We start from the raw sequence: 16,577 nt of genomic DNA, 5'->3' as shown, positions 1-16,577 counted from the left end.
AAAAAGAAAAAAACAATAATAGTGTTGATACTAACTTTACTCCAGCAGAGAAGCTGACCACAGGATAAAGAAGTCCATTAGCGTTGAAGTTCTCAAACATGCCCTGCACAGGTAGACCATTGACCCGGAATGAGATGCAGGGAATGCTTAGGTCGAGGCAGCAGCTAACGACATCATCATCTTTTAGTAGGTGAGGGAACGGGGAGCTGACTTTCCGGCTCACACAGCCTAAGATTCAGGAGACACACTCATTAGTCTTCATATTTACATTTTTAATGTTTCTGTACAACTTAAAATGGGAATTCAAGTGCTTTGAGCTTTATTAAATGGAAACACTACAACTAAAGTCAAATCAAATGAATGTTTTATAGCATTCATAAATGTAAAACATATTGTAAAGATTAAGGAACTTTAGGAACACGCCTCACAGCAGAGCCATTCCTGATAATTAGAAACATCAATGATAATCTACTGCTGTCCACACTAAATAAGAATAAAGTGCAACGAGCCAGAAAATGTTGACACGTTTCATATTTTACACGAGATGTCTGTGTTGCACAAGCAAATCTTTATCAAAATACAAAGGTTTGATTTTTGTTTTTATTTTTTTGATGAAGTGCAATCATCACTACTGCGAATTGAGATTGTAATTGCCTCCACTGCTCTCTCTTTTCTGTCCATGTTAAACATGAAAGAAAAAAGTAATATGTTAATTGTTCTCTGTGGATAATTAAATGATGCTCAGCAATTGCAGTCACAGCTTTTATTGCACTAACTACAGACATTTCAATTATTCTGAACAAGGAAATTAAAAATTATCTATTATAATGCATTTTGTGCTTTAATTGCCATGGTAATCTTCCCATGTGTAGTTTTTGTGGCACTAAAGTAATGTGCTAAGACTTTCAAACTGACTTGTTATCATGTTTATAACAGCTACAGACTCTGATATTTGTCTTTGGAGTATGTGGAGTTTACTCGTCCTGTAAACTCTTGTGATCAGTGTTATACAATAATGTTAAACAGACCAAGCTGTTTATCAGCCGTTTGAGCTCATCCTCACCTGACCAGAGGTGAAGTCCATCAAAGCCATACGAGCAGAGGTCATCTCCCACTCCATTCCCCCCCCAGCCCTCGCCGCCTGTCGGCCTGGGCTGGTAGCCTTTCATGTAAGCCCAGCCGACACGCAGGTGTGTGGGCTCAGATGTGACAAAGGGTTTGACGTGATCCACAACCAGCTCGTAGTACCACCTGCGATACTGGGATGAATCTTCTCCCATAGCTAGGAAGATGTTTGGCCTCATGCTGTTGTCACATAATATGCAGAGAAATGTGGCAAAAAAGGCAAAAAGGACAGAGAAATTTCAGTCAACTCATCTTTTAAGATTTTAGTGTATTTGGTGTGATCATAAATGAATTTTGAAATAATTTACAATGCATATGAGTAGTCTGCTCACAAATAAAAGTGAAATTCATTCTGCGTTGATATGACAACTTAATTAGATACATGGTGCACCCATACAACTAATTTTTAAGCTGTGACACTCTTAATTAGCAAAGCTCAGTGTTTAAGACATTCAGGTAGTGGGCTTTTACTTTTAAGTACTGCTGATAGTCTGTAATTACAAGTTAACTTGGAGACAGTCAAACTTTGTGAACGTTAAGTTTGTGTCCACACTCTAAGCCACTAGGAAAACAGACTTCAGCATAACATTGCTATGTGCTCTCAGCCAGAAATTGTTTATGACATAAAACACTGTGTGAAATGTAAGTAAAAATAGGATGCAATGATATGCATGTGTCATAAACCCAGATTTTATTCACTATAGACCATGGGAGACAAATGTTTAAACTGAAACATTTTACTATTTCATGAAAAATATTAGCTCATTTTGAATTTGATGGCAGCAAAACATGTCAGAAAGGTTGGTACGGGACAATGAAAGGCTGGAAAAGTAAACAAGACTAAAAAGAAACAGCTGAAGAAATATTTTGCAACTAATTAAGTTCGTTGGAAACAGGTAAGTAAAACGAGTGGGCATAAAAAGAGCATCAGAGCATCAGTTTCTCAGTAGTAAAGATGAGCAGATGTTCACCAATCTGCCAAAACTTGTATCTACAAATTCTGGAACAATTTCAGAATAATGTTCTTCAAAATAAAATTGTGAAGATTTAGAATAGCCCATCATCTACAGTACATAATATTATCAAAAGACTGTCTAAACACAAAGGACAAAGCAAAAACTCAATATTGGATGGCTGTGCTCTTCAGCTGCATTGCATCATAACAGGCATAATTGTGATGTGGATATTTCAGCAAGACAATGCTAAGCCACATACTACATATGATGCAGCAACACGGCACCATCACTGGAGAGATTTGGTCCTCGTTGAAACAAAAATAAGTCTATCCAGGACTGCTGACCAGCTGGAATTGTATATGAAACAAGCAAGGGACAACATTCCTCATCCAAAATATCCAGCATCTGGTCTCCTCAACCCCCCTCAGATGTTTATTGACTATTGTTAAAAGAAGAGAAGGCGGTACTTAGTAGTAAACATATCCTTTTTAGATATGTTGATGTGTTGCCATCAAATTCAAAATGAACTTTTCTAAAACTGGTAAACTTTTCCAGTTTAAACATCTGAAATGTTTTCTGTGTTTTACTGTAAATAGAACCTAGAAAACATGCTCTATTGATCTGAGATTGCAAATCACTGCATTATGTTTTCATTAACAATTTACACAGTGGCCCAAGTTTTTTTTTCTAAGTTCAGCTGATTAAACTTTGGACTTAAATTTAGATTCATGTCAAATCAGTAAATCCAGCAAATGAACTTTAATTATGAATGGGACTCTCAAGCACCCAGCCATTAAAAAAAGCAGTGCACTGAAGTCAGTAAGCCACTTTTATTGTGTAAATAAAAACTTCATCAGCATTTGAAATACCAGCTAGTATACATGTTTTTAGTTTTACTCATAAAAGGCTGGATTGAGGCTAGATAAAATGCATGGAAAGAATAGATTAAAGGCAAAAATGTAAAAAGAAGAGAGCATCTGGGAGAACTGTCACACTGTGCTAGGTGAGGGAGAGAAGATGAAAGAAAATTGATGAGATAAAGGAAATCAGAATGAAAGCAGATGTACTAATGAAGCATTTATTGGAACAAGAAGTGATAGAATGAGAAATTGCTTTAGGAGGAAAGGAGAGCTGGGGCATGGACTGAGCAGGTGTGAAGAATATGAAACAAAATAAGCTATAAAGCCTGAGGAATAAAATGGGCTGCTGATGGAAAAAAAGCATGATAAAAGAAGGCAGCTGCTTACAGAGAAAGGGCAGATTGGGCAGAAAAAAACTTGCTCAAAGGAAAAGGGAAATGGAAACTGCCTACAAGATCAGATTGGCACAGCGGGTCAAAATATTGAGAGACAGAAGAAGAGCATGGACTATGATGAAACGGGCTAAAAAAATGCCTCCGTTGAGTCATACCACCTCGGGCTTAAGGTAATCTTTCCAAACTCTCACGAGACGAGGGTGAGACAAAGACATCTAAGCTCTGACATCAACATTATTGTTCCAATCTATTCAGATGTAAAAAAAAAATAATGATGTAGCAATCGAAGAGATGATACTGGAGGAAAAAAGAAAGTATTTAATTAAATCCAAAAGAGAAAAAAAAACAAAAACGAATGTCACGCTGTAGAAAAATCTGAAATATTTCTGGTATCAAGGATGTGACATCTTTACAGATGAAAAACAAGAATATCAAGGCCCGTGGGAGTCAGAGCGCCACAGTTGACAAATAACACTCAGCTAAACAAATGCATGTGCGAGCATGAGAAGAGTCAGGGAAAGAAACCCCTATTGAGTTATTTGCCAAACATAAATACAGCATTGTGCAAAGGTTCTAGGCCACCCTCCCATTATTTCATATTTATTTCACTTTAAAATAATGGAAAAATAAGTGCACTGATTTATTAAAACATCTGCAAACATACATGGATATAAAGTATGCAAGGCAAAACGTTTGTATACTCCTAACGAGCTTGAATGTCAGCATTCTTCAGTGTAGCCTGAACTTTTTAACGCAACTTTCTTATAATTTCTTTAGGTAGTCTTCAGGAACAGCTCTCCAGGCTTCTTAAAGGACATTGAAAGCCCTTCTTTGGATGCTGGATGCTTTTTGTTCTGTTCTCTGTTGAGGTGATCCCTCACTGCTTCAATAATGTTAAGGTCTGGGTTCTGGGGACCCCAATCTATGATTGAAAGTGTTTCACAGTGGGTTTTTCTATCCAGGTGCTTTTGCAGAGTCTGGTTAAACAACTGGACTGAAAATGAATGAAAAAGCAGCCAATTTCCAAAGATATACTTGGAAAGACCTCCAGAAACCCTGGGGAGAAATTGCTGTCTCCTTTGAGGCAAAATATAAAGAAATGAGGGGTGGCTTTACTGTAAAACTGTAAAATTTACCTACTTAATATATTGTTCTTTGTTCTTTGCATCTGATTTTTATGTGTAGTGAAAAACAATAATCCAAAATCAGAGTTCTGTCTGAATGTAGAGAAATTCAGAAAACTTCAAAGCATGAGTAGAATGGCAAAAACACAAAAACAAAAAGCGGTCCTGTTTGGAAACCAGATTATAAAATTACCTGGTGACCTGATTAACGAGACGTGTTTGGAGTAGCAAATCTCTGTCTGGCAGCAGACTGTCACAGATGAGGTTCTGATTGGACCGCACCGCCACACCATGGCACACACACAGAGAACAAAGCACCTCCAGCACCTGGAACACAACCTGTCAGCTCTTCATGTGGCAATAGCTCAATAAGCAAATGGAAATGATCCGACATCAGGAAACAGATTGGAAACTGTTATTATAGCTGTTAAAAGTGAAACACTATGTCTATGTTACTAGACTGGTGAGAAATGTGGAATTTGCTTAAGCCTCATAAGGACAAATTCTGAGAGAAAACTAGGATAATAACAAAGGACTTTTTGTATTTATTTTAATTAATGCAGACATGCCACTGTAGCCAAAAAGCTTAATAATGAAATTACTGGCCATTCGGCATCACTTATTATCCATGCACTTTACTTCAATCTTATTTTTATATTGAATACACACAAAAGCCTTCTAAACACTACCCTGTCGTTGCATCCAAGCTTGTCCAGAAATGAGATGACAGACTGAATGTGTTGGTCCTTGATGGCATTGAGAGCTTCAGGGCTTTCCACAAGGACGCAGTGAAGAACCTCCAAGACTCCTGTAAATATAACTGCCCGTTATTGTGTGGATGATAACCTGCATTTACCTCTATGCTTCTATATTATTAGGTATAAATCCCAGACAACACACGATAACCAATGTCAAATATAATATAAATATATACTGTAAAATTTCAATCCACAATGGCTGATGAAGAAAACAAAGCAAATCCAACCAACCAGAAGAGGCCTCCTGCCGTTCTAGCCTGCTAATCAGCCAGTCCAGTGAACCCGAGAAATTAGCACAATTTGCACGGTTTCCCCGGAGCAGAGCAGCTTAAGAGGAAAAAAAAACAAAAAAAAACAAAAATATTAACAAAAATATTAACAAAAATATTAACAGACAATAAGATAATAAGAGGAACCCTAATAGATTAGGAGATATTTGTGGTATCTTCAAAAAATAAGTATGGTGCCATCTATACTACTCTCACCCAACAACTCATAGAAATGGTTGACGATGGTCTCCCACTCCTCTCCTGTGTCACTCTGAACAGCCTCAGCAAAATGAGAAGCACTACTATACTGGTGTAGACGGTCAATACAATCTAAGACCAAATCTATCACACCCTGAGAAGAAAGGGAGGCACAGTTAGCGAAGCGTGAGGCATAGCACATGTAGGACTCATTCACACTTATCGATTTACCTCTTTTTGAAACATGTTCTGTCGATTCCTTAGCGCCGCCATGCTGTTCTGTTTAGCTTCATGGCCTAACCCCTCCAGTGGAGGCTGGAAATAGATGATCAGATCCTGCAGACTGCGTGTCACTGTCTCCACTGGCAGGCTGACAGATGGGATATTTACCTCTTGGTTAAAACCATCAAGTTTCCTAAAGGAAAAAAAAAGTTTGTTTTTAGGCTCTACCTACAAGTCTTCCAAATTGTCTTGTATTATAATTACTGCTACTATCACCAGCCAAACTTGTTTTATTCTCGATCGATGGAGTAAAGACAGAAGGTGTTATACTGGCCTATGAATTTATTAATTTTTTTACAAATAAAAGACTCAAAATTTGAAAGCCATTGTGAGACAGACAGACAGCATCCGAGCCCCAAGTATTCTCATCCTCCAGATTTCTTGTAATTATGACATGGCAATTCAAAATTATCAGATAAGGTAAAAAACAGAGCAAAGCATTAGTTCCAGCAGCCCACAAAGTCAAGCTCAGCTGCAATCATTGCAGATCATCTGATCTCAGTGTCAGCCCACATCAGCTGATACCCATCTACACAGCTAACTTGTTGTGTCATAGAGGGCATGCTATTTAAGCTTCTTGAATCTGCCCAGCTCCTTCCTTGACGCTGTATCTGAGTTGACTGCTTTGTTTAGTTCTGGAGGGTCTTGCTGCTGCTCTTCCCACCTCCAGCTTTTCATGTGCGCATACACGAGGGCGGGGAGGTCCTATCAGAGCCACGCTGCCAAGACGATAACCTCACTAGTCTTCTGATTGTATGTATATATCATAAACATATCTACAAAGCTAATGCTGTAAACCAACGCTCAGTCGGACATGTAGTATGACATTTAGCACTAAGCCAGCACTGCAGCTGTAAAAAAACTGTCGCTAAGTTATTCACAAATGACTGAAGGTCTTAATCCAGCATCCTGTACCTTACAAAGCAAGTGAAGAGGAGAACAGCACTCCGTATTAGTCTGGCAGTATGAGATTCTTCCCTCTGAGAACGAGACAGTGTCAGCCCGTCGTCCATATGCCCTTCACTGTGCAAAATTGCCTGAAAACACATCATTTGCAATTATATCCAACAGATTCTTTTGCCAGATTCTTTAGTCCAACACTGTTGGTTAACTGCCAGTGATTGTCTTATTATAGTAATACTGAGCATACAAGTTCACCTTTCGCTGAGTTCCACCCATATGGGACTTGGCATCAGCAGCTTGGTATGTTAGCCAGAGCCCAGAGGCTACATGTTGAAGAAAACAAATGGAATCTCCATATTTGATCTCTGGGATTCCCATCCCATCAACATCAGTCTTTGTGTTGGTGTCAAGCTTCTCCTAAACACAAAAAATGCATTAAAAATTCTTATTTTTCTAACTTTTCTCTTTTAATAAACACAAAAAACTCAAACAAATGACATTACAGTCTATATCTCTAAAGACTCAGAACACCACTGAAATGTCCAGTGTATTTCTCATATCACCCCTCACCTTTGATGATCGAAAGCAGAAGGAGGTTGTATTGATGTCAGCTTTGTCCCGATCAACCAGCTGCAGACCTTTCTCCTCTGTGAGACCCAGGTATCTTCCAGTAGTAACGTGGGACAGTCTAAATGGCTGGCCCCAGCATGTATGCCTACCACTCCAACTGGAAAACATCAAGAGAGGAAACCAAGCACTCCACAACATTTAGTTATTCCTCATAACTGTCAAAATCCCTATTAGCATGCAGGGGACATGGGGAACTAAGTTCTGGGCCAATGATGACTGAGCCAAGTATGACTCTAGCAATTGTGCACACTCTTTCAGGCAAAAACAGAAATTTTGTGGCTGGTGGTGACCTGGTGCAACACGTACAACATTACCTCTCTATATACTGGTATTTTCTAGTAACAACATTAGAACTACAGAGCTCGAATAGAATAGCGCTTAAAAGCAACATATTTATTGATATTCAAAGTGAGCGGAAGCCACATTCCCTGTACACTTACACAACTCGCAGAATCTCCAGCCTCCAGAGAGACCGGGCATGACCGGAGACTGATCCAATCTCATAATGCATTATCCTAGATTAAGAAAACAGACATAGTCAGAGGAGTAAAGGACGTTTCCGCGAGCTGACTTGGGAGGAGACTGGTCTTTTCGACTAACCTTTGAAGCTCCTCTCCATGCTCTGTAGAGGGAACAGTCAGACATGCGTCACTATGGCTGTGGAGTAGCCGAAGTGTTTCACCCCCCTTCAGGTATCCTAGAGTCAGCAAGACAAAAAACATGTATTGCTTTGAAGTGGTTAGTAAAACATGCAACATTTCACAGAAGTAGCACAAAAGGTAATCTATATAACTGTAGTAAAAGCTCTAGCGACTGCTAACCTTAAGTTTGAATATTTGCAGCTTCTTTTTGACTGATCTTAAACAGAACTTTATAAAGAAACAGAGACATCACATGTTATTTAAACCCCTTCACACTAACATGTGGTCAAAGAGGTGAAGTGGTGAATAAAACAGGCCTTGGGCTGCAAAACAATATATAACCATTAGGGAGACAGCAGGAACATTAGCACAGAGCAAAAACACACACACATAGATACACGCACACACCACATAAGTGACCCTACATCCAGGGAAGACATCAGTGGTGATAGAGTCATTTCCATGCTATAGATAAAACCCCCTCCAGATATGTGAAGAATTCTCTCCAGGAAAGAGGAATCTTATAACCCAAGACTTGCCACAAAAGAGAAGACTTCAAAAGGGCAAAAACAGAGGGTTTACCACAAGGTGCAAAACAAGTCTCGAGATCAGAAAGGGAAAAAAGATTTGCCACAAACACCCAAAAACATTTAGAGCAATGCTTGACCACCATTATTTGGATAAGTGATCAACCTGAAGTATGACGAGGGGAAAAGGGAATGAAAAAGCTGGAGAAGCTCATAATTAGAAACATACAATATCCTCATTAAAATTCTGTGAAGCCAGTGTGATGCATGGGCAAAAAAAGGCACCAAGACCAACTAACAAACAAAAAGTGTCTAAAATATAGACTGTTTTTTCTTTTTTTTTTTAATTAGCAAAAAACCTGAAAACAACAACAACACAGAAATCCAATTCTTCTGTCATCCCCATGGTTTCAGACTTGAGAAAGTATTAAAATTACACACTTGATTTATTATGGTTTTAATTTGTTGAATTACATCTGCTCTCTGAAATTCTGAGCCTGTGTATGAAAATGGTTAAGGCAATATTTTTGTTAAAATTAAAGCTGAAAGTCTGTACATATTCATTTTATGTTATTTCAGTGTAACAGCTTTAAATTGAATACGTGTGGAAAACCTCTGGAATCCATCTAAACTGCATCAGCATTGAGCTAACTTTATATTTTGCACACAATTAATAATAGTTCAAAAGCCCATAGCATCTTTATGAACTAGCATTTGGTCCCCTCAATTTATTAAAACACAGCTTTGATGTATTATCTATTACCAACATATTAACATTATCTGCAGTGCAGAAACTGAAAGAGCTGTATTTCTTGGGAGCAAAAGAATCAGGTGGATTATCTAAATTGAGAAAGGAGCTACTTTGCAACATGTTTAGAAAGCAAAAGGAAACAAAACTTGCCTTGAGCAACGGCACGTCCAGAGCAGATGGGAGCAACACTCCAGAGGGTCTGCTGGAAGGCTGCATTAACAATCAGACTGTCACTCAAGCTTTTGTTGTCAGATGCAGTGCCAAAGGAAAGGTGCTGGGAAAAAACAAAATGGCATTAAATATATTCTCATCAACAATAAATACAACTTGTCTTTATTTTATATCTGAAGCCATTAAGCTACACAAAATATTAGAGACAGGAGAAAATCCAACTTTTGCCAGGTACTGTGTGAAATAACTCTGAGGTTCACATGCTAACCAGCCTAACCTTCTGATTATGATTCCAACCTCTTGTCAGTCTTGTTGAGGGGCAAGTAGTTAACAAACACTAAATGCAGTCATGGCTGGAGCTCTTGGCAAGCGACCAATGGAGACTAGCCGGCCAACTAGAATTGTTTTTAGCATGGATCGCTGCTCCCTTGTCACCGCTCTTGTCACAATTATGCTTTCCCATACACTACTTACAATGTCCCCTGGCCCACCACCGATAGACCAAACCTGATCCCAGCAGATGAGACCACAGCATGGTGTCATTCCAAAAATATCTGTGCATAGCCATAAAATGGCTGTTAACCATAAAATATATTAAAGTGCAACCCTTTTCTGCTACCTCACTGTCTACAAAATGAACTTTTAACCAGGTTAGTGTGCTTGATATTTAACGTAGTGGAGGCTCACTCAGAGTATATTTTTTGCCATTAAGAAAAACTTCAGTTTTGTTCTGACTCACCAAGTATCTCTCTGAAGACACATTCACAAGTATGAGGTCATCACCTACGCGCACCTTCTCACCCTCTGACCTCTGTCTGGATGCTGGGTGGACAGTCCACCAACACGCCTCCCCTGAACCACACACAGAATATAAACACAAAGGGAAACAAGCAGTTCACAGACAGCTGATTTAAAAAAATATTATAATTGTAAAACACAATATAGGGTGGGAGCATCGCAAATACCTTAACAAAGAAACTATTTTAACTGATCATTCAAATAAATACCTGCTTTGTCCTCTTGCAGGCCAACATCAAAAGCCAGCTTGTCAGTTGAAGACTGAGAGGAAGACAAGCAGCTGAGGTACTGGACGTGAAATAAACAACAGGTAAATAATTCAGTGAACATGCCAAAATATTCTTCACAAAAATAACATCAGTGTGGGAATATCACCATCCAGATCCACAAATATGCTTCACTAAGTACCCCTATTCAACTGCTTACAAATAAAAAGATCTAATTAATCAATCACAACTTATCAACTCAAAGCATTTAGGAATGGAGACATGGTCAGGATGACCTGCTGAAGTTCAAACTGAGCATCAGAATGGGGAGAAAAGCTGATTCAAGTGACTTTAAAAGTGACATGGCTCATGATGCCATACAGAAATCTCAGTATTTCAGAAATTGTTATTATTCTGAGATTTTCCTGAACAGTTATCTTTAGGGTTTATGGAGAATGGTCTGAAAACGAGTGAGCAGCATTTCTCTGGACAAAAATGCCAAAGATCAGAGGAGATCAGAAGCCAGACTGCTTCAAGCTGATAGGAAGGCAACAGCGCCTCAAATAACCACTCCTTACGACCAATGAATGCAGAAGAGCGTCTCAGAACGCACAATATTTTTAACCTTGAAGCAGATGAACAGCAGCAGAAGAACAAATCCAAGTGCTACTTCTGTCAGCTTAAAACAGGAAACTGAAGACACAGTTTGCACAGGCTCACCAAAGTCAGACAAGAGAAGACTGGAAATTGGAGATTTTTGCCTGGTCTCATAAGTGCAACATTCAAATAGTAGCACAAGAATTTGGCATAAAAAACATGAAAGCATGAATCAGTCCCGCCTGTATCAATAGTTGAGGCTGCTGTGGGGGTGTAATGGTGTGACATGTACTTTCTTGGAACATTTTGGGCCCCTTAGTGATATCTGAGCATCATTTACAAACCACAGCCTGCCTGACTGTTCTTACTGACCATGTCCATCCCATTAGGACGACAGTGTACCCATCTTCTGACGGCTGCTTCCAGCAGGATAATGCTCCATGTCACAAAGCTCAGATCATCTCTGCTTTCTTGAACATGAGAATGAGTCCAGTGCACTCAAAAGGCCTCCAACGCCACAAGAACGCAATCCAAAAGAACACCTTAGGATGTGGTGGAACAGGAAATTCCCATCATGGCTGTGCAGCAGCTGTGTGATGCTATCATGTAAACATGCCATCTATCCATGCCATGAAGAATTAACCCTGTAAAGCTTGAACCGTGAAATAATTGTCAGAAGATGATATTTTTTTTTAAACTACAGGGTTTAATGAATCTTGAAATTAAAACAAAAAAATATGTTTTATAATTTTTGCTATATCTAGCATTTTGTGTCGGATGTATTATTGTGTAATAATTGCAGTTTTTTGAAAGAAAAAAAAAATATACACACACACACACACACACACACACACACACATATACATATATATACACATATACATATGTATGTGTGTATATACATATGTGTTGTGGAAATGACAATCTTCACTAGTGGGGATACTTACAAAGCTTTCCTTCGTTATGAATTAGCATACATGTTTTTATTGAACATTTGAAGAACCAGCAAAAAAAACAGAAACTCTTGTAGAGGACATAAAGTCAGAGATAGAAACGACAAGGAGCAGGTGCATCTAGTACAGGTAGAGCTGCTGCAAAAACCCACAGAGCTCAGCAGCCAGCGCAACAAATTCTGGATCCTTGGCTTTTAGTTAGTAGTTAGCATTAGCAGCACATGCTGCGTCTGATGTGAATGGACCTTTATGCTGCGCACTGTGACTCACAGCAATGGTCCCAGGTCAGCCCTGACGTTGTGTTAAACTAATCCTAAAGTAATAATGGTATTTCTAACCACTGATATACCACAACTTTATCCTTTCAACATCTGCTGAAAGTTAGGGAACCTAGCTTCTACCAGATATTTATATAGAGATCCTCCAGCTTCAAACTGTATTACCCTTCAAGGACCTGCAGTTCAAAAAAGCACCCCTCCAACAGCCAAACCCATCTGTTCTCTGATTGGATAGTTAAATTTGTGATTGACATGACATTGGCCAATCAGATGAAAGGAAGAAAAATAGGGTCAAAATTCGTACTTGTAACTTGAAACTTGAGTGCAGACTTTCTCACGTAGTTTTTTGGTTAAGTCCACACACAAATCTTTTTTACGCACACACAAATTCTTTTTACACATACAAATCCTGATTTACAAGTACAAAACTGATTTACAAGTACAAAACTGATTTACAAGTACAAAATATTTATGACCACAATTTGAGCCCATAGAATTGTCTTTTGTTTGGTTTTCATTTGTGTAGGAAAGCATAGGGACCATTAGGGAGTTTTGTTTGTTATTTTTGGCACTGCTAACTGCTGAAGCAAATAAATGGCTGCTTAGCACTTTAAAAGATACTACTGTTTGTGTTCTTGCTTTGGTGGAGCGGGAGTGGGCCAATTTCTTGTTGCGTTCAATACACGCCTAGACAAAGAACGTAACAATATATATATATATATATATATATATATATATATATATATATATATATATATATATATATATATAAGCTGACTCACCATGCCACTGTATGAGTGTAGAAACAATACCGCCTGCCCATATAGAAGGGTGCGATGGCTACCTCCAGCACCCACCTGTATGTGATTAAAATACACAAACATCAATTTAAACTGCAGAAAACAGTTAAACAGGAAAAGACATAAACAAAGCATCCTTCCGATGTGTAAACAGTTTGTTTACAAGTTATTTAATTCACGATAACTCTAATGTAAACACCAGCTGTTCTAGCTTAACTGTGTTTCTTAGATCAGTGTTTCAAGACTGTGCTATCCATATAAATTAATACAAAACAAATCTCCCTGAAATAATGTCACAGACAAAATCCTTACGCACTCACGCTGTGGTTAATAATATCACAAAAATATATAAAAACATATACTGACTTTATCATAATATTTCCATTTATACCTCAAAAATAGACATATGTATTGCAAAATGACAATGACAGAAAATCATATGTTTACGGAACAATAAGGAGCGCTGAGTGAGAACATTGACTTTATATAAAGGTTATGGGAGAAATAATAGAGAAGACCTCTGCAGCCAGGTGTTCACTGTGGGCCAACATCTCCTGCAGGGCTCGCACAGAAAGACACTGGGCCAGGACAAAGCCACACACAGACAAGTCTGGTGGAACATTCTGGTAAAGAAAGAAAAGACATTTGAGTTTTTGAGGTAATTTCATGCCTGGCTGTTCCCTTCACAGGCCAACAGTGCAATTAGTGCCAAAGACCATGGCAAATTGGCAAATGGGCAGTCCAAACTGGGAAGGAAGGCATGTAAAAATGCTCGAGTTACAAAAACCAATAAGGAACTAAGATTTTAGATACTTAAAAATAAACACAATGTACTGTCCATGTGCAGTGAAATATTTGGAAACTTCAGTCATCTCTCTCTTTGTATGACTGGCAAACTGAGTTGTCTGACAGTAAGGGAGGACTGTGCAGTCACACGGGTAGAGCTCCTTACCTTACAGTTAGAGGTGGGCTCAAGCCGGCAAAGTCTGCTGCCAAATCCTTCGGCAGCAAGACATAGCTTCACATGTTCCTCCTGGGAGGTGAAGGTACTCTGCAAAACCACCTCATCTCCCTGTGCCGAACACACACACACAGATGACAGGTTTCAAGTTAGAGAAGCCCACAGAGCACATATTAAGATTCACCGGATTTCACCATGAAAGCTTCTGTTGGACAGGATCAGCTAAAGACCTCCATCACACCAAAACGCCTCTGAAATTTTATCTTGTGGATTAATTAAAAAGAAAGTGAGTGAAGCAGTTTTGGCTTCAGAGAAAAAAATCTTCATCCTCTCATATCATGTAATTCAATTCTCTCAGAGGAGGAAACGTGTTTGGCCACAATGACCGAACATAGAAATTCAGTCCTATTTTGCTTTTTAAATGTTAAAACAACTTTAAACTATGAAATGTGTGAATTTTTAGGTATATCATCAAAACTGCCCCATTGTGCAGTCCCATTGTAAACACATAAGGAAATCTCAGTCGCTGTCAACATTACCTTATCTGCATTTAAATACCACGTCGGCCAAATTAGGTTTCTCTGTTTATTTGAGGAACTGTAAGGAACGACAGCAGACGACAGGCTTCCAAGTCCAGCCAATAAAACCAACACCTCTCTGTACCCAGGCTGCAAACATCCATATTGGGAAGATACTGCACAGTCTGACCCCTGATTTACCCTTCTTTCCACTCTTCATATCTGCAGTACTCTGCAATCAGTCAAACACACTGTCCAATGCTGAGGTACATTAGAGCATTAGAGCAGGACTTGGAGTCTTTTTTAAGGGACACTTAAATTTCAGATCTAATAGGCTTTCACTTCGAGTATTTTCGAATTGAAAATGCTGCAGTTTTGTTTGTCTTCTTAAGGTTTCTTGTATTTTTTTAAATAGTGGAATTGGGACCTCTTTGCATATAAAAAATGACTACACTTTTATAACAAATATACCATTGTTGCCATTTCACAAATGTCATATATTTAATCACTGGGTCTATTACGGTATGTTTTCCCTGTCATCTACTAACTAAATAACAACGAGGAAAGCTCCATCAGGATCCGGGTAGCTTAATACCACGGCTGAATAATTTTGCGGGGGGAAATCCTGCATTTAATATAATAAATTATGATATCGTAGATGGATCTCGCAAAATGACTGTGTTGGGCTCAGGATGATGAACATCGCTGGCTTTGTGTGAATGTGTATGTGTCTCAGCCACTCCAGACGCCCTCCATGTGACATGCCCTTATCAGAGGGCACAGATTACAAGCTGTGAGAGGACAACTTACAGCTGCAGAGCAATAATAGCATCTTGCAGTGAAGATGAGAGAAGCCATTTTTGGCCTCCCTTTGCTGTCACTGTTGTTGCTAAACTATTATTACATTAACATTTTATTATTTATATTTTTTCTTGAATAAAATGTAGCGATTTTAATTAAAATGGGATATGATAATCTTTTAACTGATTGTGATGTGCATCACTGTTGACACCTGACCTTAAATAAACTATATCAGCTAATCAGTTACTACAGCAATAGACTAAAACTCATGTTTCTGGTTTTTAATAAGGCTATTAGTCAGCTAGCCCAAAACAGGTGAAATGCTGTTACTATGACGTGCGTATGGATAATTGCTGCTGACAGAAACCTACATATAACTTTAATTAAACAAATAAATTAATAAAGAAAAAACACTAATAATGTTTCAAACAAAGCTAAATAGGCTACCCTAAGTACTACCTTTAGTACAGCTACTTACTAATTATTAAACTTCCGGTGATGGTTGGCTGTTTTGCTAGCCAATGAAAACTCTGTTTGACTAAATATTGGCCTGTATGTTTAATTTGTAAGCTGTCTGACTCACCGTCCGTAGAAACTGGAATTCGTCGTCGCCTTCTCCACTGTCAGTCATTATTTAAACCTTTATGGCCACATTAAACAGTGAATGAGCCAGGAGAGGACAGGGACTGGAGAAGCTGGAACAAGAAGGTACACGGCCCTGAGTGTGTGGGCGGAGTCTGCAGTTCAACTCTGGCCATCACGATGCCATTTTAGGAAGGAAAAGTTGAAGCTGTTAACATCTGCTTGAACCTACAAGAGCTCGAAGTTTACTTTAGGGTACAGGATGTGCATTATAACTGCCTCTGACTATTGCTTCGAGTGTTTGTTTTTTTTCCTTTAAATGAAATGGATAAAGGTTTAAATATCTAATCAAAACAACTTTGATAGTCTAAATCAGGGGTGTTAAACATAAGGCACAGGGGCCAAAATCGGCCGGGCAAAGAGTCCAATCCGCCCCACTGGAGAGTAAGAAGTCCTAAATCTGTGCTGTCAATCACATTTTCTAAAACTTTAT

The 16,577-nt window shown here is 38.7% G+C and overlaps 1 protein-coding gene across 4 annotated transcripts in view; it reads right to left on the bottom strand.

The window, feature by feature from the left end:
- Positions 1-16,202, bottom strand: part of ryr2b (ryanodine receptor 2b (cardiac)) — a 76,384-nt gene extending 60,182 nt beyond the window's left edge. For all 4 annotated transcript variants that reach the window (XM_087850135.1, XM_087850136.1, XM_087850138.1 and 1 more), the window contains exons 1-19: positions 16,086-16,202; positions 14,175-14,294; positions 13,741-13,845; positions 13,205-13,279; positions 10,598-10,676; positions 10,330-10,442; positions 9,570-9,693; positions 8,101-8,197; positions 7,941-8,015; positions 7,441-7,597; positions 7,126-7,287; positions 6,883-7,004; positions 5,917-6,100; positions 5,704-5,839; positions 5,450-5,545; positions 5,150-5,268; positions 4,654-4,787; positions 1,064-1,305; positions 36-228 (exon numbers count right to left, since the gene is read on the bottom strand). In XM_087850135.1, the coding sequence (XP_087706261.1) occupies positions 36-228; positions 1,064-1,305; positions 4,654-4,787; positions 5,150-5,268; positions 5,450-5,545; positions 5,704-5,839; positions 5,917-6,100; positions 6,883-7,004; positions 7,126-7,287; positions 7,441-7,597; positions 7,941-8,015; positions 8,101-8,197; positions 9,570-9,693; positions 10,330-10,442; positions 10,598-10,676; positions 13,205-13,279; positions 13,741-13,845; positions 14,175-14,294; positions 16,086-16,133 (2,381 nt within the window). In that variant the 5' untranslated portion in view covers positions 16,134-16,202. The remainder of the gene's footprint in view (positions 1-35; positions 229-1,063; positions 1,306-4,653; positions 4,788-5,149; positions 5,269-5,449; positions 5,546-5,703; positions 5,840-5,916; positions 6,101-6,882; positions 7,005-7,125; positions 7,288-7,440; positions 7,598-7,940; positions 8,016-8,100; positions 8,198-9,569; positions 9,694-10,329; positions 10,443-10,597; positions 10,677-13,204; positions 13,280-13,740; positions 13,846-14,174; positions 14,295-16,085) is intronic.
- Positions 16,203-16,577: the final 375 nt, after the last annotated feature.

The sequence above is a fragment of the Neolamprologus brichardi genome, chromosome 13 (genome assembly GCF_056152115.1).
Source record: "Neolamprologus brichardi isolate AB-2024 chromosome 13, ASM5615211v1, whole genome shotgun sequence".
NCBI lineage: Eukaryota > Metazoa > Chordata > Actinopteri > Cichliformes > Cichlidae > Neolamprologus > Neolamprologus brichardi.
This window is presented reverse-complemented; position numbering and strand designations above follow the sequence as displayed.